The following is a 26217-nucleotide window of genomic DNA, read 5'->3' on the forward strand; positions in this document are numbered from 1 at the left end:
TATATATATCAGACTAAGAATATAAATCTCTTGTGTTTTTAAAAGTGACGGAAATTAGAGAGAAATTTGTGGAAGAATTTTATTTTCATTAATTGGAAATAATATTCAGAAAAACATAACAAATTTTAATGGTAGTTTGCTATAAATACTAGTTAATTAACCCGGGTTCAATCAGAGCTTATTAATAAAAGTTTCGTAATATTAAGTTACGTATATATTCGTTTCAAGAAAAAAAAAAAAGAAACTAGGTAATTACATTTTAATTAATTTACATGAAAATTTGGCTATGAAAGAAATAAATCATAAATCAATTAGAAAATGGTTTAAATTATAAAAAAGATAATGTCATAAATCAAGATAATAAAAAAAAGATAATCAATATAAAAAAGTCTAATCATGACACGTAAACATTACTTAGAAAATAATGATATCATGAAAATTTTGTTTTATTTATATAAGAGATATCAATTATAACTTTATAGACATCAAAAGAAAATGTATGAAAAATAAATATATGATATAAAATAAATTAAATTCAATGACTGAGATATTTATGTACAAGAGTAAAAATATTACTAATATCTAATGATTGTAAAAGATTTTGTTTGAAGGAGAAATGAAAAATACTAAATCCACTTATCTTTTTCCCTCTAATGTAGATGGGTTCCGTAGATAATGACACTACTAAACTATGATAAAAGCCTCGGTAGACTCTCATTCGTGCTTTTGAAAGTTAAGGTTTTAGACGACAATGCTATCTCACTGTAATTTATCGTGCTTGCTAGTTTTGTTAAGATTTAATTATCTATTTATTTATTTTTTTACCCATGAACTTTTTAATTACATTCTTAAAGGCGGTTAATAATTAACTTGTATAAAAATATTTATTAAATGTCTCATCTAAATTTTTATGATAAAATAAAATAATTTTTGCACTAAAAAAAAACGTTTCTAATGAATGTAGTAAAGGTTTAAATTGATATACCAATTATCAATAAATGGATTGGTATATGGTGGAGCCTGACTTTAGGAATGGAGACAAGGGTTTTTCCAGTATGAGTTTTCTCTGGAATTGGAGTTGGGTATATGAAGAGACATGCCGCTAAGCTCAAATTTGTCGTTAAAAAAAAAAAAAATGATAAATATTCGTACAAATTCCCAATTAAAATATAATATCTATCTAAAAGTACATCGAAGATTTTTCCATGCGACTTCTGTATTTTACTACAGGGTTAACTACGCTTTTTCAAATTTCCTCGCACCCTTTTGTAAGCCTTTACAGTCCAATCACTGTCTTAAGCAGTCTTTTGTCTATTTTTAACCTGCTGGGGAGGAGGACTATCATACACCCGCAACACACCTTAGCCACGTACATACTCCCCGATCGGACGGCCACAATTTAATCTCCACAACCAATCTTATGGTCCCCCCATCTTGTCAACTCAGCTGGTCTTCTCAGTAACTAAACAAACACATAGGTACAAGACGACAGAGAGAGAAAAATAAACATGCATTAAATATAAATATTTCAAAAAATATAATATTCCCCGAAATCTTAAAATATTCTAAATAATATTTAAAGTTATAAAAAACAAAATAAAATAGAGTAGCTCGTGCTAAAACCACACTTCAAGAAGACCAGTTTTATTTTATATAGAATAGAAAGAAAGAGAAAATTACCAAAAATAATGTCCTGTTTATTTATTACTACTAGTAACAAAAAACTTATAAACACAACAAAGACCAAAAACTTTGTTTAACAAACATCAAAACAAAAAAAAAAAAAAAACATGGGTGTTTTTGTTTCTGTTTCATCGTATCTCTTGTTGTTATGTTTTGTGTTAGTATTAACAACAACATCATTAAGCAGCCAAACAGTCAATGCAAATGGTGAGCTAAGAGCATTGATGTTGATCAAAGCAAGTTTAGACCCAGAAAACACTCATTTGGGGTCATGGACTGTATTGGCAAACAAATGTGATGGGTCATTTGAAGGTGTGGGTTGTAATGAAAATGGTAAAGTGGCTAATATCTCATTGCAAGGTAAAGGGCTAATTGGGAGACTATCCCCTGCTTTTGGTGAGTTGAAAGAGTTGACTGGTTTGTACTTGCATTATAACTCATTGTCTGGTCAAATTCCTAGAGAGATTGGCAACTTGACAATGCTTACTGATTTGTATCTTAATGTCAATAATCTTTCTGGAAATATTCCTCTTGAGCTTGGAAACATGGAGAATTTACAAGGTATGAATCTTACTCATTTTTTTTTAATATATATCATATATCATATATGTATATTTTATATATATTTTGTACTAAATCTTGGAAAATGCATGATTTTTTGTTGAGAAAAATTGGATCTTGAAATGCATTTGTTTCTATTATCATTTTCATTGCATGCTGCTAGTATGGTTAAGTTAAATCTGTAAATTAGTTTGTTTGTTTTAGTACATATTGTCTTTAGAAGTATTTTGGACTTTCAATTTGAAATGTGAGACTTGTGTTCCTATAAAGTTATAAAATTTATACGGATTTCTTGATTTCTTGCATTGCGTTTGGTCTTTTGAAGAAAGCTACTGAATTTATTTATATGTATATATATATGCATTTTTAAAATCTGCAAAAAATTGTTCTAGTTTTACATTTAATTGTAAATCAACATTTGACAAATCTGGTCACTGTAAAAAAACAAAATAATCATTAATGTGCCATTTCATAGTTCTTTGAAACTTATGTGGTTAGCTATTGCATTATGTATGTAAAGTTTTCTAATTTGAACTTTTTATGCAGTATTGCAGCTCTGTTATAACCAGTTAAGTGGAAGCATACCAACTCAACTTGGATCACTTGAGAAGCTTAATGTTCTTTCTTTGCAATTCAATCACCTCAGTGGTGCGTTACCTGCAAGTTTGGGGAATTTGGGGGTGTTAACAAGGCTAGATTTAAGCTTCAACTACCTTTTTGGTTCGATCCCGACAAGATTGGCTGATGCTCCAATGCTCCGAGTTTTGGATGTGAGAAATAATACTCTATCCGGCAACGTACCTCTAGGTATCATTCGTGGTTATGTGCTTCCAGTTTTTTTTTTTGGTCATATATTCTCTTTGTTTGATTTGCAAAAAGACTGTTCTTTGAGGTCAAACACCTCCAACTCCAACTTTATGTTAGTATAATGGGGTGTATTGACCCGTGTAATTTGACCCCATAAATCAGTTATGAGTTATTGGGGAAATCTGATTACCATTCTATTTTTTACGGATAAAGTCGTAGGATTTGAATAACCAGAGATGGATATGCTGTCCAAGTGAGAATATCGAATTTAACTGAAGGTCTAATAATGATGATTAAAGTCGCGATAGTCACTTTCAAAATGCACATCCTTTTGAACTACATCCTAAAGTTTGTGTTCAAAAGATTGTTATTAACAATATAAATATGTTTTTACCAAAACTATAATGATTTTGAAAAGTTTCTAGTGATAAACTTTAAAATGAATAGCTTTTATCATTCTGAATGGTATTATTTTTGTTTTGATTTCAAATAAAAGCTTTGAAGAGATTAGCTGGAGGATTCCAATATGCAAACAACCTGGGACTATGTGGAGTTGGATTCACAACCTTGAAAGCTTGCAGTCCCTTGGATCTGTTGGATCCAAACGGTGTACCAACAAAGAATATCCCAGAAACAGCTAACTTAAAGTTAAACTGTAGCGACTCAAGATGCTCAAATTCATCAAAAACCCCACAAGCTTCCATTATTGTTGGAGTGGTGATAGCAGTTGTTGGATTATCAGTCATAGCTTTCTTAGCAGTTTCACATTATCTAAATAGAGTGCAAAAATGCAGTGATAAGTTTGACCCTATTAACGGACCCATTGATCATTTGAGGTCAAAGGAAGCATGCAGGAAAAACGGGTCACCTCTAATCAACCTCGAGTATCCCAATGGTTGGGACCCGTTAGCCGAGGGTCGACGATTTGGTGGTGTCTCTCAAGAAATAATGAGGAGTTTTAGGTTTAACTTGGAAGAAATAGAGTCAGCTACACAATACTTCGCTCCTAGAAACTTGTTAGGAAAGAGCGTCTTTTCTGCCATTCATAAAGGAATGTTAAGAGACGGAACTGTTGTTGCTATAAAAAGTATTATAAAGAGTAGCTGCAAGTCTGAGGAATCCGAGTTTTTGAAAGGTTTGAATATTTTGACGTCATTAAGACATGAGAACTTAGTGAAACTGCGAGGCTTTTGCTGTTCAAAAGGGCGTGGTGAGTGTTTTCTTATTTATGACTTTGTGCCTAATGGAAGCCTTTTACGGTATCTTGACATGAAGGGTGATGGTCACATTCTTGAATGGTCCACTCGGTCTTCCATCATCAATGGCATCGCCAAAGGTAAGATCAGGTTCACCTATTGTATATTAGTTAATTATGTTCAATATTAGGTCCTACTATTTTGTGACGTTTGTATCATTTTAAATTCACTACTTTCGATTCTATAACCTGTTTCATTTTACCAAAGTTTTTTTGATTTCACCCATTTGATCTGTTAGAGATTGAATATTATCCAAAGAGATTATTTTATATGTCAATAGGTTGATGTTAACTCCTCTAATAGAACCTTGTTCTTTTCCACAGGTATAGAGTATTTACATGGGAGCAAGCTAAACAAACCAGCTATGGTCCATCAAAACATATCGGTCAAGAACGTGCTACTAGATCAGCGCTTCAAACCATTACTCTCTGATTCTGGCCTTCATCAGCTTTTGACAGAAGATTCAGTGTTTTCGTCACTCAAAGCCAGTGCTGCGATGGGATATCTAGCTCCCGAGTATGCTACCACGGGCCGGTTCACCCAAAAAAGTGATATTTATGCATTTGGGGTTCTTGTTTTCCAAATTATCTCTGGTAAACGGAAATTTGCCAGTGCAGCTCGCTTTGCTGCTGAATCATGCACTTTCATTGATTTTATTGACCCAAATCTCCAAGGAAGATTCTGTGAGCATGAAGCTGCTAAGTTTGCAAAAATTGCATTGATGTGCACCCACGAGTCTCCTGATCAGAGGCCGTCCATTGAAGAAGTTGTTCAAGAGCTTGGTAATCCATTAAGCTAACGTCCACTAAATGATTTTACCCTCTTCGTTAGTTATTGATTAGATTGTTTTTAGAAAGTAGTTGTAAGGAAATAGATGTTGTGCTACTAACTTCTCACTCTTGACTCTCTATGGAACCTTTAGAAGTTTTGTTGTTGTAGCTTGTGCATGTTGTAGTTTTCAATTTAATTTACATTTGCTCTATGAAACGGTAAAATTTCTCCGGGCATATAATGAAAGTTCAAACTCAAGCTTATTATGATGCATCTGTATGATAAAAATTCATCTGTTAATACATGGATGTCTGGATTGAAGCATTCCGAAACTTAAATAATAACGCTGTGCATTTATGTATGTATATATGCAGAACATTCAATAGTTGGTACATGAAATACAATTCAAACAAACCGAAGCGTAATTGTTGCTATATAAGATGACCACATTAGTGATGGCAAAACGGGCGGGTCAGGAATGATGAGCAACAGTTTCTCAAGTAGCAGGCTGAAACATGTAATCTTTAAGTGGCTTGTTTTGCCTTTTTGGTTAAAACGGGTTGATCTGACCCTTAAAATAATCTTTATTCATCTTTTAGTTTCATATAAAAATATATGATTACAGAAACTATCTGAAGATAAGGGGTTTATCTCAAAAAGAAATTTAGAAGATGTGTATATATTTTTTTTGGCTCAGATTAACCTGTTTGACCTTCAGAGATACGAGCATAACATAACCCAAATTAACAATTTGAACTCAATTTGATTATAAGTTGGTAACTACTCGTATATTTATTAAAACTGCCACTTACTATTTTCCACTACAGACTATTTTCTTGCAAACTAATTATAATTTTGAGCCCTTGAAAACTATTTTCTTGCAAACTAATTATAATTTTTTTCAAAAACCATAGACCATAATCCTTCTGGCCGGTAATAAAAGTTTACACCAAAAATACTTTTACACCATCAGGTGTTATATACATTTAAGAATCAACTAGTCCCTAGTAATCTAGTATATCCAACCTTTCATGATTTATAATAACCAGACGACATAAGTTCAAGCTTTTGCGACTCGCCTGCCTGGTGATCTGACTCTAAAAACATGCTCTTCACCTGTGCAGTTGTCTACTTTAACAATCCAATGACTTTTCTTACTTCCTCCATGGCTGCCAACACGTCTATGTTTACCATCAACACTGACAACATTTTCAGATTTTCCAGCTATTCTCATCAACAGCAGCCCTTCCGCAATTGGCAACAATTGACTATTTGATCTGCTCCACCGCCACGAATCCTTCCAGTCTGCATTATATCCCAACACAATTGTACTATTTGCCCTCCCATTTCCTTGTATGGCCTCAAGAATCTGTTCATGATTCTCAAGATTACAATCAATAACCACCAGGTCAGCCTCTCTATAGTTATTTAGCAACATAATTTGTGCATCCCCAATAATAAATTCAACTTGGCTCGCATCTGACCCTAGTGCTTCTTTGGAAAAATGCAACTCATCCGTTCCTTTAAAGATGCTAATTACATGCCCACCTGTTTGCTCAGCTGCAGCCACAAGTCCTAAAGTGGTGGACCTGGCGGTGGCATCACCAACAATCACTATGAGTTTGGCATTGTTTCCGGCTGCAATTGCCGAAATGAACTCTGCCACATCTGGTTCATTACCCATCTTACCCTACATATTCAAGTTCATAAAAACATAAGTAAACAGAAGACATTGTGAAGAAAGTATGTAGTAGCTAGTATTATTCGTACGTTATGATGAACTTACCATTTTCATGGACTTGAGATAAGCTTCAGTTGCATTTTCAGTTAACCAGTAAGCCATCTTTTCCTAAGAACTTGTTGAAGTTCTGGTGGAATTGAAGGCTTTTGGTGTTGGAAAAAGAAGTTTGTAAGTTATCTGATTTGAACATGGGTATTGAACGAGTATATATATACTTAGGCCAAACATGCATTGAATGAGATGGATTGGTTAAGTTCCATGTGGAGGTGGCATCGGGCTTATGGGTAGACTGATTAGGCACATCTTTTTGGCTCTTTATGGGTCATTAGATTATTCACATATTCTTTTAATTTCAAATCTTGTTGTTTACTGAACTTAAACTAATTGTAGTTCTAACTAAATATAATCTTGAATGTTTAGCCACATAAATGTACTAACTACAGATGACAATATTGACCCATATACTAATAATCTGTTAAGATAAAGTGCAGGGTCAATTAAGAAACCTGTTGTACTAAGAAAATTACAAAATGATAAGGGGCTTTAAGTCTTTAACTCAAATAGATCAAAGTATTGCTGATGCATAAAACCTTCTAACAACATTTTTTTTCAAGAAAATGATAGTATTGTTAAAATTGTGTAATCATATTTAACAAACTATATATAGATATATATATATATATCACTTCAACCCAAGCCGCCTTGTATCCAAGAGTTAGTCCTATACGTTTTGACATATTTACACCACATGATCCGCACATTTTTATCAAATATGATGATTATATATTGAGTCCATGTTACTACATTTATCGTATTAGCACTATACTGTCCTACGCCATCCATAAGTTATTCTGTACGTATCCAATTTGAATTTGTTGAACACGGGCTTACTTACCCAAAAAGCTAAGGCTCAATTTGCACATTAACTATAGTGTAAAGAAGAATGTAGGGGATTTCAGGAACACTTGCTTGAAGATTAAATAGACAACGGACCAGTTGGGAAGTAATGTAACAGTATCCATGGTGTTTCTTATCCAATGGCATTCCTAGATGCTTAATCTATTAGCTGTAATGTTCTTTGACAATTGGACAATTGAATGCTTCCATGAATTACTCTCACTTAATTAATTTATTTGTTACTTAACAAATTGCTACAACTTCTTAGGGGCAAAACCCATGTTAGAGCTGACATTAATCCAGCAAAAACATGTCTTTAATTATCACTAAAGTCTTCAAGTTGGCTTTTTTAAACAGAATAATACCATGGGCTAAATCTTAAACCACAACTAGTTATTATGCTTTTTGGAACCTAAATCTTGATCTATTATACTAATGATTGTGCATTTGTGGTTACTCGGATCTGAATCTTGATTAGAAAGTAAAACCTCTTGTTAGATTTGTCAGATTATTATATAACAATGTCTTTTTTAGATATTTAATTAACATTCGTTTTGGAGACTCGACTCTGTGATAAGCTGGTCAGTGCCCTTTTGGGGCTGTTTTTGCAAGTTGAGGGAATTTAAAATAAGAAGTAATATATTGTGAGTTGTGTTACTGCAGATCGAAGAAGGGGCGGAGGGTGCAGTTTCTGCCTCCTAAACTCTCAACAGAGATCTGGATTTATTGTAGTTGCTTCCTTTGCCTAATACTCATTGATATAGGACGAGAGAAATACCGTTCAGGCTAATTTTTTTGATCAAGGAAACAATCATTGTATCGGGAACCAAGAAACGTTCTTGAGAACATGTTTCATGATTTTCCTTACTAAGTTTGGAGATATTTGCAGTTTTCTTTTATTCGTTTTTAATGTACAATATGTTTAATCGGGTACAATTATCAATCAAGCACTATTTTAGGTACGAAAACTTAATAATTTTTTTCTTCTTCGTTTTTTTTTTTTTGAATTCTCGCGGAAATTGCCAAACATGTAGTAAATTAATATAAAAACTCATCATATGTCAAGTACGTTTCGTGTCTTACATCAGCGTCGTTGTTAGTGGCTCTTGTGTTATAGATAAGAGTTCGGAAGTGGTTCTTGAAAGGGCGAAACATCCACCAAGAATCATGCATGCATACAAGTATAAAGTGTAATCTTGATAACGATATATTTTATACAAATTTGGACCAGACATTGCAAAACAAACCATATTCTCCCACAAATGTACTTGCTACTAATATGCAATTAGTTCCTTAATCCATGTTTATCTCTCACTAACAAGTATTAGTGACCATTAATCGTTGTCTAAATTAACTGATGTCATGTTCCTAGCTAGATACTCATTTCTTGGCTAATATTCAATGGATGTTCAAGAGATAGGAAATGATGCATCGTGGAAGTATCCGAGGAAAAACAATAGAGGCCAGGTTGTGAGCTAAATAAATAGATTGTTAAATTTGTGGTCAGAAGGAGACATATCTACACTCAGTTTTTATTGGGTCAACATCGAACAATCAGTTTTTATTGACAACAAGCTCGTTTAGAGGTGAATTATGACAAAGACCATGCTGGCTACACTCAGCAAATGTGACCCGTGCTATTTTGGAAAGAGACTGGAATGCAGTGATCGAATTGAGTGGAAATTTTACTGTTTTTAGTACTTTAGTAGTGTTAAGAAATGATATATATGCTCAACTACCTGGTTAATGACATTCGACATCCGTTTTTGTGTTCTAGAAAAATGTTCACTTCCTCAAAGCATGCGGTATGGTCCTATATGTACAATGTGACTGAGGTCGGACGATGTGACTGAGGTCGGACGTCAGTCACACTCTAATTAAGTATGTGTACCTCCAGTGAAAATAATGATCGTTTGGAGGTCCACATCATAGTCTTCGTCAGAGTGTGGTGATTACCTCTTTAATAAATGTGTATTTAAAATTTTAGATATGTTCAATGCTAGTGCGTTTAGCATTTTACCATATTACGAGTTTTATTTTAAAAGTAATTATTTTACATACAAAAAATTGGTTTAAAATGTAATGGGGCATGGACTACAATGTGTTCTATATGATGTTAACAAGACAGTATTATTATTACATTGAGTTATTTTCCCGATAAGATATATCATATAATTATAAACATTTTAATTCAAAGTCCCTACGTCTGTCACTAGTCAGTAGTCACCAAGGTCTAGGATAAGTCCTAATTGACAACATTTAAAATTATTTGACTTGTATCTTTAATGAGTTCTTGTTTTTCTTGATTGAGGTGTGTCTACTCCAGTCCTCATTACAATTGAATTGATAAAATGATTGATGAAATGGGGATGGCGACGAGAAAGGTTCGTGGGCCCTATAATTATATGATCAAAGTGAATCTTAGCCAAGAACACAGATATGTGGAAATGGATGAGTTGGGTGCCATACATTTGAGACGTTAACTGATCATGAGTGCATACTCTATTTTAATGATTTGTGTATTTGATATTTGACATGTGTCATATATATAAGATCGTTTTCCAAACTTAAAATCAATCAATAATAATGTATACATGAACATATCAAATTAGATGAAGAGTCAAGCTAGGTATGATATCAATTAAGAAGGTTTGTTATTTGATTTGAAGGTGTAGATCGATTTGATTTAACCTTTGGGATGAAATTTACATAGAAGTTGTATTTATTGAAATGATTCTATTCCATTCCATACTAATTTCTTCTCAGTTTTAAACGTTAATCAACACATTTAATAGTAGTATTCTAAGAGAAATGATTTATCCTTTTAAATTTTCTCATACAAACCATCCTAAAATACAAGATAATGTTATATGTCCTATGTCAATTTCTTTATTTTATTTTTTGATTTTGTCATATTATTATAATTATTATATTTTTACTAGCATTGTACATCCACGATGCGGCGGCGGTTTAGTGACGACGATTGACGGTGGTGACGGTGGCCGTGGTGGTGTTGTTCATGGTGGGTGCAACTCTGTAAGTAGTTTGTGTAAATGTAATTGATGTAAAGTGATAGTAGATATAATTTAGAAGATAAATGATTAATGATGTAAATTAATTTATAAAGGGTAAAATGGTAATTTTCCATCTAATATTTTTATGAGAGAGAAAATGATAATTATTATAAGATAGTATAAATAAGAAGATTCTTATCGTAACCATGTTGGTACTTGTAGAGGAGAAGGAGGAGGAGGAGGTAGGTTTTTACAAAAACCTACAGAGGAGTCTTCTTTTAAGATATTAGAAATTTAAGAAGGTTAAATTAAAATCTTTAATTTTTCTATACATATAAAATCTTTAATTTTTCTATACATATAAAGACTTCTACACAATAATTACCTACTGATGAGTGATGAGGCTGACATTACACAACAGTACAACCATACTTTATATTTGTTGTGTATAAATAAAATTTATTGTGTAAATATCACCTTCTTTTTATTTGTAATAACTAAAACTTTCAACACCAACGTAACTACCTTTATTTTAAAGATGTCTCACCTTCTTTTTATTTGTAATAACTAAAACTTTCAACACCAACGTAACTACCTTTATTTTAAAGATGTCTCCATTATCTAAAAGTTCCAAACCGATCAATCTAGTTTAAATTGAAATACACTAGATGGATGTTCGCACGATGTTGCAGTGATAGTGGTAATAACGAAGGTGTGGTGACGGGGGCAGTGGCGGCGGCGATATGCGGCGATGACGGTGGTGGTGAATGTAAATTAATTGATGTAAGAGGAGTTAATATAGTTTTTAAGGGTTAGAGGATCTATGTTGTAATTTATTTCATTAAGGCTGGGGTATTATAGATAAATACTCTCTCCATCCCATATTAAGTGTCCTAGTTTGACTTTTTGAGTGTTTTTCTTCTGACTTTGACCGTAAATATTTTTGTTTGTGCTGTATAATAATTGATATAACATATATGAATTGATTGAGTTTTATATGTACTTTTAATTGATAAAAATTTTCATCAACTAATATATAACACAAACAAAGATATTTACGGTCAAAGTCGGAAGAAGAATTCTTGACTAATCAAAATAGGACAATTAAAATGGGACGGAGAGAGTATTTAAATTAATGAATAAAGAATAAAGGTATTATGATCATCTCAAATTCTTAATTACTTAAAAGTGGGAGGAGTAGTATAGATATAGATATAGATGACATATATTTAGTGGTTCATTCCTAAACCAAAAATATGAGAAGAGCGTGTAAATCATATAGTTAGTGTTAACAAACGTCCAGATGAAGCACATACCAATATACCTAAATTTAAGCCAAATGGTCAAACTTGCATACTTTGCCAAAAGATATATTGGTCAAATGGATTACGATGTACTCGAATTTTTATCTATTGAACAAGAAATAAGTAGGACCTTTCATATCATAGGGAATATGCATATAAAATGTTTGCAATCTTTTGGTTTTCCATTAAATCATTTTACCATTATTCATCTGTATCAGGCCATCAGGGTATGTGAATGAATTCATCAAAAGCCCAACAACAAGGTTAAACAAGCCCTCTGACCTATGAACCATATCTATTGGCCTGTGAACTAATCGGTACAGTTAGTTAATCAAACTTTTAAAGCCCAAATAATGAGGCCCAGCTACTGGCCGATGGACAATTGGTGCAGTTTCTGCCAGAAAGTTTCCAAATTACAAATTTACAATGGACAATACCATTATAATTTGGAAACATATTTGCTAGATTTTAGAGGAGATGAATATATTGACAAGTTGTTTTAAGTCTCTTCTTGTATCTGTTTATCAGATTTTGATCGTAGATTAATGGGTGAATAAAAACTATACGTACAATACTATATATGACATCAATACAAATAAATGACGTATAATTGAAAATAATTAGTAATTTAATCTGTCTTAAAATTTTAGGAATAAACTGACTCGTAAAGTAATAATTGTACATTGTTTATGGATATATCATAATCATGATCATAATACTCCAATATAACATGGTCAGTGATATATATGTTAAAAAAAAAAAACCATGGTGAGTGATGATATCTTTACTAGCTAGTATAATCATTTACTTTTGGTTTTGGTTGATGAACATATTCCGTTAGTAATGGCTTTATTTTGGTAATCATTAATACTAAGTTTTGAGTTTCAATAAGAATATAAAATGTTGAGTTTCATCTTAACCATGACCTTTTAAAAAATTTAAAATAGGGAATTACCTACTTCTGGACTAACAAATTAATATCATAGATTGTAGCCTTGAATGACACCTTATGAATGAAGAACAATCAAGACATCATTTATCCCAAACTTTTCTGATACACGATATTATAACAAAAGGTTAGGATCGAACCTTTTTAGGTAAAATTTTGGAAGTGGCTAGGATTACAGTTCGAAAATATCTGAGTCTTTGGCTTGTCCTCGACTCCTCCCTATAACTTGAACAGGGAAACCGGATTTGTTTTCTTTAAAGCAATCTTCGTTAGAACAACCAAAGGTTGATGTTAATTATATGCTTTAACAACTAAATAGTTTATCAAAAGTTATATACTCATAAACCATAAATTCAAGCTTGAACAAAAGAAGGTCTATACATAAACTATATTGGAATGAAGTTAAAAGGACATTTCAGCCAATTAGCCATGCTTTTTAAGAAAGAAAAAAGGTTGTGGAAGAAAGAAACACTAATTGAGACAAGAGTTTACACACACAGTGCAAAAGTTCATACCTTTATTTAAACATTGCATGTGATTACATAACTTTTAGAGTTATTATCTCCATGACTCCATCTTAACTAACAACAATTCAAAAAAAGTATTTCCATTTATGTTTTCCTTTGCTTTTAACAGATTTTCTATTCTTTAAATTCTTATTGCTCAAGTACAACTATAATGGAAGTGACTACTGGTAATTAATAAAAGGAGAAAACCTGACATATGAAAACAAGAAAAGATGTCCTTTTTTTTTTTTTATTATCATCTGAATCAATTTCCATATGTCATGTAATAGATATGCATTGGTCTAATGACACCACATAAAAGCATAGAATGTATGTTCTGGTATAATTATATCTTGGACCTGAATATGTGTAAATTACTCACTTACTACTCTCATTTATTGGACTTGAAAAAAGGGTAATAATGAGACAAACATTGACATGAAAATATGGTCACATGAATATATGAGCAAATGTCCTATTGCCATCATATACAAGGACCATCAAAGACAAAACCCAGGGTGAAAACTAACCACATAATTACAATCATTTTACTTCATGAAAAGGGAGTCGTATTCTGATTTCATACTTACAAATAAAGACAAAAAATGAGTAGGATTTCTCCGTTCAGGTTACCAGGTGTAGAGCCTTTTGACTCACATCCCATGGACGTTTCCAAACCCTTTCTATGGCCATCCTCAATATGTTATCTAGTGAGGTTCGAAGCTTAGACCTCTTGTGAGGAAATCACATTGTCAAACCACATGTACCATAAGACTAACATAATATAGTATAATGATTTTCTATGTATAAAATGAACTGTTTGTTACTTTGTACAGGATGCTGTTATTTCTAGCGGATTCAATTGAAATTGAACTTCTTCCAATTGTAATTAAGCTCTAAACCTAAAACCCGTTATGATTCATTCATCGTCTCATGCAATAATACATTCCTTAAACAAAGATGTGCAATTCGAAGGAAACGACAAAATCCTAAAACTTGAGCATGGTGACTGGGCTAGTCGAGACATTTTTTGCATATCTTGCCGCTATGTAAATGTCCTGGTTAACTCCCTCAATGTGTTCTGTATCATTACTAAGGTTTTGCAATTATGGTAGGTTACAAAAACTGTTGGTAGAATGATCTTTCTTTTGAATTTTTCAATGATGGTACTTGTGGCTCACCCTAGCATACTTTTCATTTTACTTGAGGGTGAAAAAGATTTAAGACCAAAACATCAAAGAACTACTTTACAGTTCACAACTATAAATGGTAGAATGGGAGTACTATTTAGTATACCTGCATGTGTAGTGTTTTCTGTACTGCTCCTATTACTTTAAGTATTACAGAAATTACTTATAGTTATTATCTTTTTACTTCTCTTTATCTTTGCCCTGTAGCTATTTAGTTATATGGGTTTCACATTAAACCATATACTACATAATAATAATAATAATGGGTCGTTTTTTTTTTTGTATACATAAATGAACACGAGACCTGCACAGCTTGAAACATTAGAACCTGCATCAGCAAAAATCTACATTGTATAGCCAAAAAGTTCAAGTTTGGTACCTTGTTCCTTTCTGATAGAAAGTGTCAGACGCTTTTCTTCATTCCAACTGCCTTCCTTGCTTGAGGTTTCCTCAAGAAAATCTTTTCTAGTAATCATGACAGGATAAATGTGATGATTACTCGAAAAATTTATGTTCTTTCGAGATCAAAGTTGACAAAGGGCCCGACCTGAGAACGATAGAATACAAAATTTTGAAAATAAGAAATACCATCATAATTAAAGAATGTTAATTATTAATCAAGAGTTGAACAACGAAAAAGGTGAAAATTTGATAGGGATTAGACAATGCCTTTCATGGACAGGGGCCACTATCATCTACGTTGTTGATACTTAAGTCTCAAATTCAGCTTTATAAAGATCTTCTTGGTTGCTTAAGCTATCAAGATGTTGAATCAATGTGATTTGCCTAACAATTACTAGAAAACTATAGACAGAAAGAAACTTAATCTTTTTAAGGTGATATAGTCAATTCATGTCCCTTAGCAATTCTTTCTCAAGCAACCTTTAGTATTTAAAGAATTAATTAAGTTAAAAGGTACCTTATCATAAAAAGATACTAGACCTGATGGTACTCATGGATGTAACAGTTGAAAGTAGAAGGTCAAATTTGTTTACTCATCTCGTATGTTCAAATATGGAATGATAATCACTCACAAGAAAGTCTCGAGATATTACAGATGAAAAAGCAAGGTTAATTAAATGAATCACATGGAAATATTCATCACATCAAGAATGGAAACAAGGAACATAGAGATACTTGGGGTGTATTAAGAGCGAACTATTCTGTTTCAGATACAATTTTTTTTATCACCCGCAGTAGAGAAGAAAACTGAAATCTTTTGGAGATATTTGTCCTAGAATCAACAAATCAAAATTAGTGGAAAACCAGCACAAACATGAGGAAACATCAATCACAGAAACTGTATTTTTCTTATCACGTTATTGATCTTTGTAATGTATCATCTGAATGGGAGCAGATATAAAATTGTCAAACCGGATCAATTGGTGTACAAACAAAGAAATCTTGAAAACTTTGTACTTCTAGCCTTAAAACAATTAGAGCTTTAAACATTGATTTGATATATAGCTATAAATAAATGGTATGCAATAATCCTGCCAAATCCTGGACTAACTTATCAATAGAGGAAAAGGGTACAAAAAGAATACAAATAATGCTACAAACTGTGAATATAGTAGGAGTTAGAAAAAAGAATAAGCTATTACAATGAGGATGTATCGACAAAGACCTCATTAAGCATGTCATCGTCTTTAGGGGCAAATAGTTCTGCCTCATTGTCCCCCTCGTTACCAAATTCACGTTTTTTAAGCTTCGAGTGAGCTGCAACAAATATCATCTTTTGCACCCTTTCGAGACCATCCCTTGATTGAACTTCACCTTGATTCCATACCCATCTCATGAAAGACCAACTGCACTTGAACCCACTAGAGGTTGCATGAAGAAACAAAAGCCTCACTGCAATCTTTCCCAAAATGGTGAACTCTTTCAAGATGGTCTCCCAAATGAGTCTACTACTTTGAGGGTTTGCTATCTTCATCTTTCCTGTAAATGGGTCACGTTTTTTGACTTGAACCGCCTGTGCATACAAAGGGTCGAGTCCCTCTGACCTCCATTTCATGAGCTCCATTGATGCAATGTGAGCTTCTTCCCGTGAAACTAGACGTGTAATTAAACTATCAACATCTTTTTCTTGTTCACAAGTTAAGCATTTAAAAGGCGGGAGGTATTTTCCGCTTGTGTCCCTTATTAAATACACTGGATCAAGTATAAACGCAGCTGACCATGCAGGATGATAGTTTTTCCTGAATCGTTTGTCAACAATTTTCTCAACAACCGCCTCATGGATGCTGAATTTGACACACCAGGCCTTCATTTTAGCCCGTAAATCCTCCCAAAGAGGCAGACACTGCCCCACTAATGGCCTTTCTGCTTCAATCTCTTCAGTCATGCTTCTGATCAACTTGATCAAAGTATTAATAGCTTCAACATCATTCCAAAACGCCATATTATGAATCACTTCCGCAACTTCTCTAGCAAGAGAATCTTCCATCAACACAACTTTGAACGAATCGTCCATAACAACTAAATGCAACACCCGAGCATGACTCAAGGTATTGTCCAACATTGAAATAATATGCGAAAAGTTTTGTAAGTCTTCACAATACAAAAGGGGAGGAACTCCAAACGAGGAAACTGACAATCTTGACTCTTGTAACCGAAACTTGTTTAAAATACTCCTAGCTTGAGAATTATTGTTAAATAAACTGGTTATCTTTAAGCAATTATCAACTACATTCTTGAAAAGAGGCAGCTCTTTACTAAAATCCTTAATCAAATTACTAACACCCTTAAGTTGACAAGATAAGTTAACCATCCAATGATTTCTAGTTTCCAAATTCCTCAAGGTCTTTGCTTTATACTTATCTGCCACTATCCCAACACATTTTTGAACAACATCACATGTACCTGTAACGGTTTCCCACATGATCTCCTCTGCATACGTGGCAGGAACCGCCATTGAGCAACCACTGCCACCTGGAAAAAAGGCTTTTTGGAACAATGTGGTTCCATTGGGAAGATTAACCATGAACTTAATCAAGCCCTCATCTCCATTACCAAAAATTTTGTTCTTCCATCCATCAGAAACGAGCTGATAAAACTCTGCATCCCTCAGCTTAACTTCTGATTCTAGTTTAGCTTCTTGGTACTTCGAGTCAAGCCTTGATGACATGAAATCTTGTTTAGAAATGTCAGGCAAACCGACTTGATTCATAAAAGCTTTAAACTTTGGATGGTCCAAACTTGGAAAAGAAACCGAACCATAAGACTCGTAAAACCAATCAGTTAATAAACTAAGAGCTGAATCAATTTGGGTTTTTGTTAAATGAGGACCGGGTGGTAAAGGCTTTGGACTTTTTAACTTTTTTACACTATCTTCCAACATTGCTAATGGGCCTAAATCATCTTTCCCACCAGATAAACACAAATGCTGACTATGCCGATGATGAGACAGCTGTTGGTTGTAACTATTTAGGCCTTCGTTTGAAGTAGTGCCGACAGACGCGAAACGTTTACGATGATGAACGAGAGAAGACGGCGAAGACAACGGTGGCAATGAGGTAGAAGAAGAGGACGAGGGTTTTAAAAGAGAGTTAAATTTAGGACAAGTTCCTCTTTTAAGATGCTCAGAGGCAGTTCTTGATGGATTTGATGCTGAGAAAGCAGCTTCACAAAGATTACATTTTAGCTTAACGGCTTTCGGGTCATTCGTGTCAGGGTTTCGAACTAAAACTGGCTCAAGATATGCCCAATACCAAGCTCCTTTTCCTTTAATCGCTTTCGCCCGAACCGTACTTAATCCTTCATATCTCTTGTTCACTACTCTTATTGCCATGTCATCTGTCCTCACTACCACCATTTGGCTATCATTCTGGCCCTCTTTAGCTTCATCCATTTTCAAAACAAAGAATAAAAAAAAAATAAAAAATTAAGTACTTGTAACCTTAAGCTAAATATACTACTAAAAAACACAGATTGATATTTATTAGTTGTAGTGGGTATAAAAAAGACTCGTCATCTCGGGTAATCTGAACAGCGAAATCCTCATCCGTTTACCCGTTCATTTAGTTGTTGTAGTTGGTTTGATTCAAGTGTTATGAGGCCCATTGTCAAGGCGGAATACGGTGGTAAAAGGTTATCGTATATCGCCGGAAAATATACAAAGATAGTGTGACGAACACCAGGTGTTTGATGAAATGATTGACTGAAAAAAAATGAGAATATAGTGACAGTGGGCAGGTGTGTGAATGTAGCAGTGGGAGATATGTAACAGAAGTAGTGGGAGTTGCCCACGTACTGAAAAAGCGCGTCAGATGGAATGGCCAATGGAACTTTAAGGTTATAATTTATATGGGGGATGTGGGGTCTGAAGTTTTTCAAGTTGTGGGGCCAAAATATAAATTGGCCATATAATTTACTCTTCCTCATCAAAAGTATAGTCAACATTGGTGATTCAACGTGTCAGCTGACGTATGACTACTTTCATACCTACGAGGCTACGATTTAGAATTGTTTTGGGGCTTTTTTGGTAATGAGGCTGCATAGTTTGATTTACCTTTATTCTTACACTTTCAAACTTATTTTTTCCTACGACAAATACAGTACTCCTCATTGTAAAAAATTTAACCCTAGGGTTAGTATTAAAAATAGCCGTCAAATTATGGTGATCTCATTTCTTTCGAAGTTACCCCTCATACGTTTCTTTGGCCAAATGATTTTCAAGTCATTGTATTAATATACTGTAAATTACTAGATTTTCAGGCTGAGGTTTGAAACCAATTAAGGCAACAAAGTTGTATGTTATTTCTACGGATTGAATATGACTTTAAAATTCTTCTTTTAAAATGACAAATATATGCCTTGCTAGTTGTCGGTATATATATAACTTGCAAAATACATTTTCTTAATCAATTTCATAGGTCAGGTATTGATACAACTTAAAATGTGTATCCAAATACAATGTACTTGGAGGATGATTGACATCTAGATATAAAGTTAAAAACATGTGTCACAATACACAATCCTTTAAATAATATAATATTATTGAGCTTTGTATATAAACTACTCCAATATGTACACAACTAATTTAATGGACGGTATAGACTAACTATAGAGGTGCTGGGACATGCCGATAAAGCTTTGCTCTGGTGGAAGAATATAATTAAAAACAAACAGCATGATGGTGATGGGTTAATCATATTTTTGAAATTTGGTGAAGTTGTTACTCATAGCCTCATAGGTGTGACCATCTATTTATCTAGTATATTATCTTTATTAATAAGTTTTTTTCCTCTTTAATAAGCCAAATAGTAAAAGTTTAATATATGGTAGCCTGGTTGGAGACTTGGAGTATAGTAGTGTTTGACAATGACTATTTATTTAAAGTAAATAATTAAATGAATGGGGCGGGTGAGAGGTTTTATTGTTGGGGGAGATAAGTCTCTAGATGAAGACATGAAGCACATTTGGTTTACCGGAGTCCGGAGACATGTTTATGATTGTTATTTATCATTCCTTGATTATTTTTAAAAGGTTTATTTAGTGAGATTCAAGCTTAAGACTGAGTTTTTTTCCAAACTATTATAATGGGAAAACTTATTTACCAAACTAGTATAATTTCAAAAATATTTACCATTATAGTTAAACTTTAATAAAACCTTAAATCTTAAACATAAAAGATTAAAAAAGGATCTGTTAACAATTAATAATACTTGTTCACTCACATCCAATTTTTCATTCAACAAATTAAGATGTATACAATTACAATAAAAATAATCAAAAATACAAAAAGAAAAAAAAAAAAACCTTTCTCAGATTATGACATTGGTCACACTACAAAAGCATTACTATGAAGTTGCAGATATGGTACAACACCTTGAGTTTGCATAATACGAACTATGATATACCATTGAAGAGAAAAAATATGGCTTTGGTGTTTGTGCGCCGGATCGCGCTAGGGATTAATGGGGGGAGATTTGTGGTTTGTGGCTTGATTGTTGGCGATTCCCCGAAGGTAGAGTGTAAGCCTCTTTACGCCAATCAAAGCCCGAGTGTGATGTATGTGTTTCTTTTTTTTATATCTTTGTGAAGGTCTTATGTCTCCTTTTATAGTAGAAGAATCGTTGATAGGAAGGAGAGTCCATAGGAGGATAGAAACTTCCTTGTAGATAGGTTTTCCCATGATTAAAGGGATAGATTTAACTTCCCAAATTAGTTGGAACTGGTCGTCCTTATTTTAAGGAAGAAGAAATTTATGCAATCTCTTCTTTATTTGGATATTATCTTCAGCCGGGCGCCTTCCCCACGCAGGTTCCTTCGTAACGCTGCGGGTTAGCACTTGTCCGTTTGGCAAGCCTTTTGTAGCGTAATATGTATACGCCATCAATTGGTGCTCTCATGTACTTGAACTTGAGTTGTGGCCTTCATCATCAAAAATTTTTAACAAAATGCACAATTTGTAAATAAGTTTTTCTATTATTGTGAAAATAATATGACACTATATCGTTTTAATGGTGGTTTAGGTAACATTAAAAAAAATATATATGAATTAACCGAATCGAGAGATATGATAGTCCCATTTATATTTAGTGATATTTGCAAATTAATTAAGACAATTAAGAAAATTAAACAAAACTAATCTTTTAGTTAGCTTAGTTTGAACAGAGTATTCTTTTGACTTTTTACTTAAAACTATATAATGATATATCTGTTTAATGTGTTTACTTAAAACTATATAATGATATATCTGTTTAATGTGACCTCAAAAATTAACTTTAAATTTTCTGATAACATTAGATCATAAAGCGAACTTAAAATCAAAAATTAAAAGTATGAACAAACTCTAGTGATGGCAGCTGGCAGTTGAAAGTGGAAGCAACTATTGACACAACCTATTTACTAATTGGGTTTGTCGGTTGGAATGCCGCTTAAGCGGCAAGGTAAGTGATGAGCATGTATGTGTATATGCTACACTTACAAATAAAAATTTATAAAATTATATATCGCCAATAAGAATATGGAGAAAGAATACATGAAGAAGAAAATTTTTTTTAATTTAATTGGTCGCCTTGCATGACATGCAAGTCAATTTTGTAAACATTTTGTTTGTAAAACATATAGTGACAAAAGAAAAAAAAATGTGTTGTTAAGATCTATTTAAGTGGTCAAAGTGACAACCGATACTAAGTAGCCGTAACGAAGGCTAGCGTATGGGCAGCTGAGGCGCTCCTGGGCTTATGAGATAGTAACCGATGGTGGCTGGCGATGTTATATGCAATGATCAAAGTGTCATTTTTATTCTCACTTAGTAGTAAAAAATCGTTTCATGCAACATTTTTTTTTTATTAGATTGGAAAATTTATGATGTAAGTTGCTACTCTTTCTCATTAATGTGAATGAAATTGAAATCAGATGCATGTTTTACCTTTATGTAAATAAAATAAAAATATATAAGAATGTGGTTTTCATATGTAAATCGATTAATATTGACACAATTGATAATCTAGAGGAGACAAAATGTGGTGATGATGAAATACGAATTATCACGGAAGTGGGTGGTGTAGAACGGTACAAATTTCTAAAGTGGTTGGTGGGAGAACAAAGGAGTACTATTGTGTACCAAACAACCAATATTATGAATGGAAAATGGTGCCTAAATTGCAAGCCAAACAGAACTTTACCAAATGCATCAAAACATGGTTGTCTTTGATGGCGTCAATCACCACCAAATAAGGAATAATATGCATGTACATACAGGACGATGAAGTATGATTTTTGAAATATATATTTCTTATTGTAACCCATCTATTGTAATAACACAATATATTTTCTGTTATACATTATTGCAAATTTTTCTAAATATTATCTAAATGAGTGAATAAATTGACCTTGAAAACATCAACGATTAATTTCTACTGAATATTAATCTAATTTTGCTAAAGAAGTTGTAGTAATTATTTTATAGAATAATGAATACCTAAGTGCTCAACTAAGGGGCAAGAGTGTAGTGCCAAAAGATTGGCAAATTAGTTAAATTGACAAATTATCGACGAACACAAGCCGCCACGTGTCGTTGCAAAAAACTAGCCAAAACAAGCTAAAAATTGCCAAAAGTGATGGCGTAGTGATAAAAATCTTGCCAATTTAACCAATTTGATAACATAGCAAAGGTAACCGGAATTCAAATCAAACTTGCCGGAAAACCACAAGCCATAAATATACGTAGCAACAGCAATAAACTAAGAAAGGGCTCGCCGGAAAACAACAAGCCGCCGTAGCAACAACACAAGTCTCACCGGAAAACCCAAGAAAGGGATCGCCGGAAAACCGAAGGAACAAGTAGTAAAAATAGCTAACTACACCCTTGCAAAGCAAAACAAAATTTTGGCCGTAAAAAGTGAACGTTTTTGGTCGGCGACGACCGGAAACCCCAAAAAGGGGTTTCGGATCTCACCGGAAAGGGTGATATATCACGTTAGGAGCATCGGCAAGTTTTATCGGCACGTATTCCGGCAATAGAAGCCAAGAAAAACGTAGATCAAGCCTCAAAATCGAAAACCCCCAAATATTTTTTTAGGTTTCCGGCGAGCACAAGAACCAAAAGAAAAAAACGGTCACAAAGTACACGCTCCCAACGTTCACAAGGATCGGCAAAAACTAGCCGATATATAGCCAATACTAACCGATTAAACTTGTCGATACAAGCCGATGGAGATGCTATAGTGTAGCCGATTAGCCGATACTTGCCGATGGTTTTTGCCGATAAAACTAGCCGACTACACCTTTGCTCCTAAGTAACCCACTGTGGGTTACTTAGGTAGATGATGAGTTCAAAATTGATGTTTCTGATACCATGTTAAAATGAAAGAATGAATAAAAGCTTTTGTATTGAGTTTTTGATGATGATTACAATAGCAAGATCAACTATTTATACATGAAATCATGAACTAAATAAGGAAACGAAATAAAACTTTTCTTTTTGTCCAAGTCGAGATCTTCTAATAAGAGAAATGATGACGTTTATTCTCATCCCGTGATTTCTTCTAATTCTAACAATAAATGTAGTTAAAGTGTTATAATTGGCTAAAAGAAGTAATTTAGATAAATGATGTGTTCCCATTTAATTGGCTACTTTTTCTGAAAACTTAAAAAATGTAGACTTCTTTTATGTAAAGTAGCATTTCCCATAAAATCATGTGTAATGCTCTTGTTATTAAAAAGATAAATAGAATGACGTTTTAGGAGTATATATCATTACTCCACAAATAACTGACTGAAGTGATCTTTGATTTTAGGGTAATTTACTGATATGATACTTGAACTATCCATTATATTACTGGTTTTATACCTAAAACTTTAAAATTAATCTCATCATACCCCAACTTATCAATTCCCCACTGGGACGATACCTGAACGTGGCGGGCGTCAGTTGGCCGTTAAGTTGAGGTATGACTACCGTAAATTTTAAACTATAGTTAGGTAGTCAGTAATATGGTGCATAGTTCAAGTACCATTTATTTAATTAACCATTATTATTATTATTATATTTATTTTTATTTTATAAAAGAATACTTTATTCTTATAAAAAATAATTATCGTAAATATTTAATTTCATGTAAACATTGATAAATGTACTTGAAGTCTTGAATGGATAGCACCACATGAAGTTGATTAAATTCGATTTGAGCTAATTCAAACCTTATATGATAGTAGTACATGTACAAATACAATACAAGAAATTAAGATATTTCTTTCCGGTTTACCCCTACAAAAACAAAATTGAAAATAAAAAACTACAAATTTTATAAAATAAAAACTTTGTACTAAAAATGATCTTTTATAAAATAAAATATTATTTTATTAAAAAATAAATTTTATAAATAGTAGTAATTTTTTTTATAAAACTTGAATTTATTACTAAAAATAAATAAATATGAAAATACACAATTAAAATCATTATGGATCTACAATTTGATATATTAATAATTTTTAATATATAAATTTTATATGAAATTAAAGAATTCTTTTATAAAATAAAAGTAGATATTTACAAAATATATCAACAAACTTTTTAAAATTATTATTCCTAAATAATACTTTATGTAATAAAAAACAACAACAACAACAACCATAATAATAATAATAATAATAATAATAATAATAATAATAATAATAATAATAATAATAATAATAATAATAATAATTAATTACATAAATGGTACTTGGACTATGCACCATATTACTGATTACCTATCTATAGTTTAAAATTTACGGTAGTCATACCCTAACTTAACAGCCAAACTGATGCCCATCAGGTTCAGGTATCGTCCGAGTGGAGAATTGATAAGTTGGGGTATGATGAGAGTAATTTTAAAGTTTTAGGTATGAAACTAGTAATATGATGGATAGTCCAGTACCATTTCAGGTTACGGGTTTGACTTTCTAGAGTGACATGTCCTGAAGGTTTTTTCTTTTAATCACGTGTAACGGCTTATGGTCTACATTTTGTACATGCAGGGCTTCACCATTACAAGGTGATTTGTCCCCTGATGTCGAATACCCACTGACTATTCAAAAAAGATTAAATATGTATTTTTCAATCTTCTTTATCATTATACTTATTTTCAACTAAGCTAGATCTCTACTCGAGGCATATGTGTTATTATCGTGTGTGTATATATATATATACACACGGGGGGAGAGAGGGTGAGAGATAGAGATAGAGAAGAGAGATGTGATATTCGTGTAAAAAAAAAAAAGGAGAGGTGATGTGCGAATAATAAAAATAGTTTCGAAGGAATAGAAGTTACGCAGTACTCGTATAATTTTAAACTTTTACGGACTGAGTAGCTTATATTAGTCATGATAGCATTCAAGCACAAAATGGCAATTATGTTGTAGTGATAGTCATTAAATCGCTACGTAATGTGATGTTAAAAATGATATAAAAATAAAATAGCAACAAATATATATTAAATATTTTTTCAGTCCATAGCCCGTGAGTTTTTCTAGTACAAGGAAAACCTTATCCTAAGCCACATTTGGGGACCGAATTTGGATGTATATGTTTTGGTATTAACTAGGGTTGGTGATCGCGGTTGCGGCGGTTAAACGGTGATAATAATACAAAACAGTGGAGGAGGAATCGATATACGTTTGTGTAAATAGAAATGAGAGAAAGAAGTGACTATGTGTTGGCTATTGTGTTTAGAGATATAGAATTAGAGGTAATGTGTGAATTAGGGACAGTATGGGGATATTAAAAAGATTGCTGAATTTCCAAAATAGAAAGTCCAATATGTTTTATAAGGGATATAGAAATAGGGGTATTTAAGGAATAATGAAAAATTGCTTAATTTCTTAATTCCAATACCCTTTATAAGGGTTTATAGATATAGATAAAATAACATAACTATATTTTGGAGGGGGAAAAATAATTACCAACTATGTCTTAGGCTAGAGTTCTTTATGAAAACAACCTCTTTACTTTTGGTTAAGGATAAGGTTTTGTCTACATCATAACTCCATTAATCGTTGTTGTTGTTGTCGTCGTCGTCGTCCACATGAATCAAGATATTAGAC

At 32.9% G+C, this 26217-nt stretch overlaps 3 protein-coding genes across 4 annotated transcripts; 1 reads left to right on the top strand and 2 right to left on the bottom strand.

The window, feature by feature from the left end:
* The first annotated feature begins 1696 nt into the window (after nt 1–1696).
* Nucleotides 1697–5341, top strand: LOC122605050 (LRR receptor kinase BAK1). The gene is made up of 4 exons (XM_043777923.1): nt 1697–2244; nt 2791–3051; nt 3548–4387; nt 4631–5341. The coding sequence occupies exons 1-4, from the start codon at nt 1791–1793 to the stop codon at nt 5104–5106; spliced, it is 2031 nt and encodes a 676-aa protein (XP_043633858.1). The 5' UTR covers nt 1697–1790; the 3' UTR covers nt 5107–5341.
* A 515-nt stretch (nt 5342–5856) lies between these two features.
* On the bottom strand, nt 5857–7002 carry LOC122606034. Its single transcript, XM_043779000.1, has 2 exons — nt 6865–7002; nt 5857–6768 (listed from the first exon to the last, which is right to left on the bottom strand). The coding sequence occupies exons 1-2, from the start codon at nt 6919–6921 to the stop codon at nt 6139–6141; spliced, it is 687 nt and encodes a 228-aa protein (XP_043634935.1). The 5' UTR covers nt 6922–7002; the 3' UTR covers nt 5857–6138.
* A 9081-nt stretch (nt 7003–16083) lies between these two features.
* LOC122602745 lies at nt 16084–18936 on the bottom strand. Of its 2 annotated transcripts, XM_043775333.1 has the most exons (2): nt 18694–18936; nt 16084–18522 (listed from the first exon to the last, which is right to left on the bottom strand). In XM_043775333.1, the coding sequence occupies exon 2, from the start codon at nt 18494–18496 to the stop codon at nt 16280–16282; it is 2217 nt and encodes a 738-aa protein (XP_043631268.1). In that variant the 5' UTR covers nt 18497–18522; nt 18694–18936; the 3' UTR covers nt 16084–16279. The 2 variants fall into 2 exon arrangements, with proteins under 2 accessions (XP_043631268.1, XP_043631269.1); XM_043775334.1 differs by having other exon boundaries at nt 16084–18936.
* Nucleotides 18937–26217: the final 7281 nt, after the last annotated feature.

Source organism: Erigeron canadensis, chromosome 6 (genome assembly GCF_010389155.1).
Source record: "Erigeron canadensis isolate Cc75 chromosome 6, C_canadensis_v1, whole genome shotgun sequence".
In the NCBI taxonomy this organism is placed as follows: Eukaryota; Viridiplantae; Streptophyta; class Magnoliopsida; order Asterales; family Asteraceae; genus Erigeron; species Erigeron canadensis.

Excerpts from the sequence above, each read along its gene's own strand:
- LOC122605050 (XM_043777923.1), top strand. The coding sequence starts at position 1,791 with ATGGGTGTTTTTGTTTCTGTTTCATCGTATCTCTTGTTGTTATGTTTT. Across the intron at positions 2,245-2,790 it reads AAACATGGAGAATTTACAAG|TATTGCAGCTCTGTTATAAC; the intron begins GTATGAATCTTA and ends CTTTTTATGCAG. Across the intron at positions 3,052-3,547 it reads ATCCGGCAACGTACCTCTAG|CTTTGAAGAGATTAGCTGGA; the intron begins GTATCATTCGTG and ends TTCAAATAAAAG.
- LOC122606034 (XM_043779000.1), bottom strand. The coding sequence starts at position 6,921 with ATGGCTTACTGGTTAACTGAAAATGCAACTGAAGCTTATCTCAAGTCC. Across the intron at positions 6,769-6,864 it reads ATCTCAAGTCCATGAAAATG|GGTAAGATGGGTAATGAACC; the intron begins GTAAGTTCATCA and ends TTGAATATGTAG.
- LOC122602745 (XM_043775334.1), bottom strand. The coding sequence starts at position 18,532 with ATGGATGAAGCTAAAGAGGGCCAGAATGATAGCCAAATGGTGGTAGTG.